General features: G+C 37.7%; 1 protein-coding gene across 1 annotated transcript in view; it reads left to right on the top strand.

Annotated features, from left to right (window-relative positions):
• zfyve26 (zinc finger, FYVE domain containing 26) overlaps positions 1-1837 on the top strand; it is a gene marked incomplete in the record, with an annotated part of 85176 nt that overhangs the window by 56157 nt on the left and 27182 nt on the right. Inside the window, 2 exon segments of the mRNA XM_014029582.1 lie at positions 722-844; positions 1167-1343. Coding sequence (XP_013885036.1) covers positions 722-844; positions 1167-1343 — 300 coding nt within the window.

The raw sequence follows: 1837 nt of genomic DNA, 5'->3' as shown, positions 1-1837 counted from the left end.
TTCATGATATCATGAACTGTAGATGATGAAATCCTTAAGTTCCTTGTAACTGTACGTAAACAAAATGTTCTAAACTGTTGAGCTATCTGCTCACACAGTTGTTCACACAGTGGTGAACCTCACCACAGTGGTGAACCTCACCTCATTTTTGGAACTATGGGCACATTTGACTTAAACATGGATAATATAAGAAATATGATACATAGAAAACACATGCAGTGTTTTTGTAGATGTATAGTCTTGAGTTAGAATTATTTTATAAATTAATTCTTGAACAGTAATTTTCTGAAGTGTTAAATTCATATAAAAGTTTGGTATTCACAATAACATGTTTATATTTATGTCTTTGTTTAATGAGGTCATCAGCAGCTGAAAAGTTGTAAGAAAAAAACTGTTAATTAAATCCTTGTTAATCCATCATGTTACATGGAAATAACAGAAACAAGAGTTTGTTTAGGTGGTTGTAACTCGTGTTGTGGAAATAAGAAGCATTGCATGGTGACATCATTGACACATTACATCATTAAGCCCCGCCCCCAGGCGAGCTGTCCTGTAACTGTACTGGAGGTGCTGAGTTGGTAAGCCTGTGTCTGAAGAGTCTCACCCTGTGACACTTTGTGAAAAACATTTTAGACCACAGGTTGACATTAGTTTGACACAACGTATTGTTCAGTATTCACAACAGTTTTAAGAAATAAAAGGTTTATTCTTTGTTTTTCAGGAGTTCTCTCTGTGTGAGCAGTGGGTTGAGCTCTATCCTGTTTCTGAGCAGCACAAACTGCAGCTGCAGACGGAACATTTGCTCTTTTTGTTGGAGAAAGGACAAACGGACGAGGCTTTTCAGGTGCAGAAAACTGCTTCTTTAMGTTCTTTAAGGATGAATTTAGAAACACCACTCAGACTTTTATCAATAAGGATGAGAACCTCCTGGTTTTGGTTTTGTTCATCTAATATAATACTTTTCTCTTTATGTCTCTTTATGCTTCTTTTTCCTCGTGTCTCTTGCCTCCTCCAGTTCCTTGCATCTTCTTAAATCTTGAAGTTAAGAGTGAAATTTCACTTTCAGCTCATTGAATGAAGTCCTTCAGWACACAGCATCACCAGTTCTTCACAGAAGATGTGGACCTTGGTTTTCTCATGTCTCATAAGCTCTGTTGCTTTTCCAGCTCCTGGAAGGCATGGCAGATTTCATGGTGGGACTAGAAGTTTGTGAGCGTGCTCTGGATCGCCGCCCCGGCTTGTCTGCGTGCCACTTCCTGGCTGACTACCTGACCCTGCATTCCCAGAGACACATGTCTGAGGAGCGTCGGCAGCACATCCGTGCTCTTCACCTGGGCTCGAAGGTTTGTCAGTATGATGGCTCACAGTGGCCTTCCTGACTTTTCAGGAAAAAAACCAGAACATATTGATAGATGTTGTAAAAACATTATTTTACTCAATGTTTTCTTACAGTAATTAGTCTTAGTCAGTCTGAAGGATAATTTTATTGCCTGTTATGTCTGTGTTTTATAGTTGCCTGCTGCCAACAGCCAAAGGCAGATATCCATCTGTGTTTCTGTCTGTTAGTAAAATATCTCAGGAGTCACTGAACAGATTTTAATGAAGCTTTCAGAAAGTAATCACTGGATGCAAGAAATATTGCGTTGTAGGGGTAATTTAAAAGTTTAGAATTCTGAAATAGATAATTTGTGGATATATTTAAATATATTATATTTACATATACTATATTTAAAATATATCATTCCTCGGAGCACCACATCCTTAATTCGATCAGATACTGATCCAGGAAAGAAATGAAAAACTGTATTTTATGGTAATCAGTCTCAGAATAACTTTA

Source organism: Austrofundulus limnaeus, unplaced genomic scaffold (assembly GCF_001266775.1).
Source record: "Austrofundulus limnaeus strain Quisiro unplaced genomic scaffold, Austrofundulus_limnaeus-1.0 Scaffold922, whole genome shotgun sequence".
NCBI lineage: Eukaryota > Metazoa > Chordata > Actinopteri > Cyprinodontiformes > Rivulidae > Austrofundulus > Austrofundulus limnaeus.
This window is presented reverse-complemented; position numbering and strand designations above follow the sequence as displayed.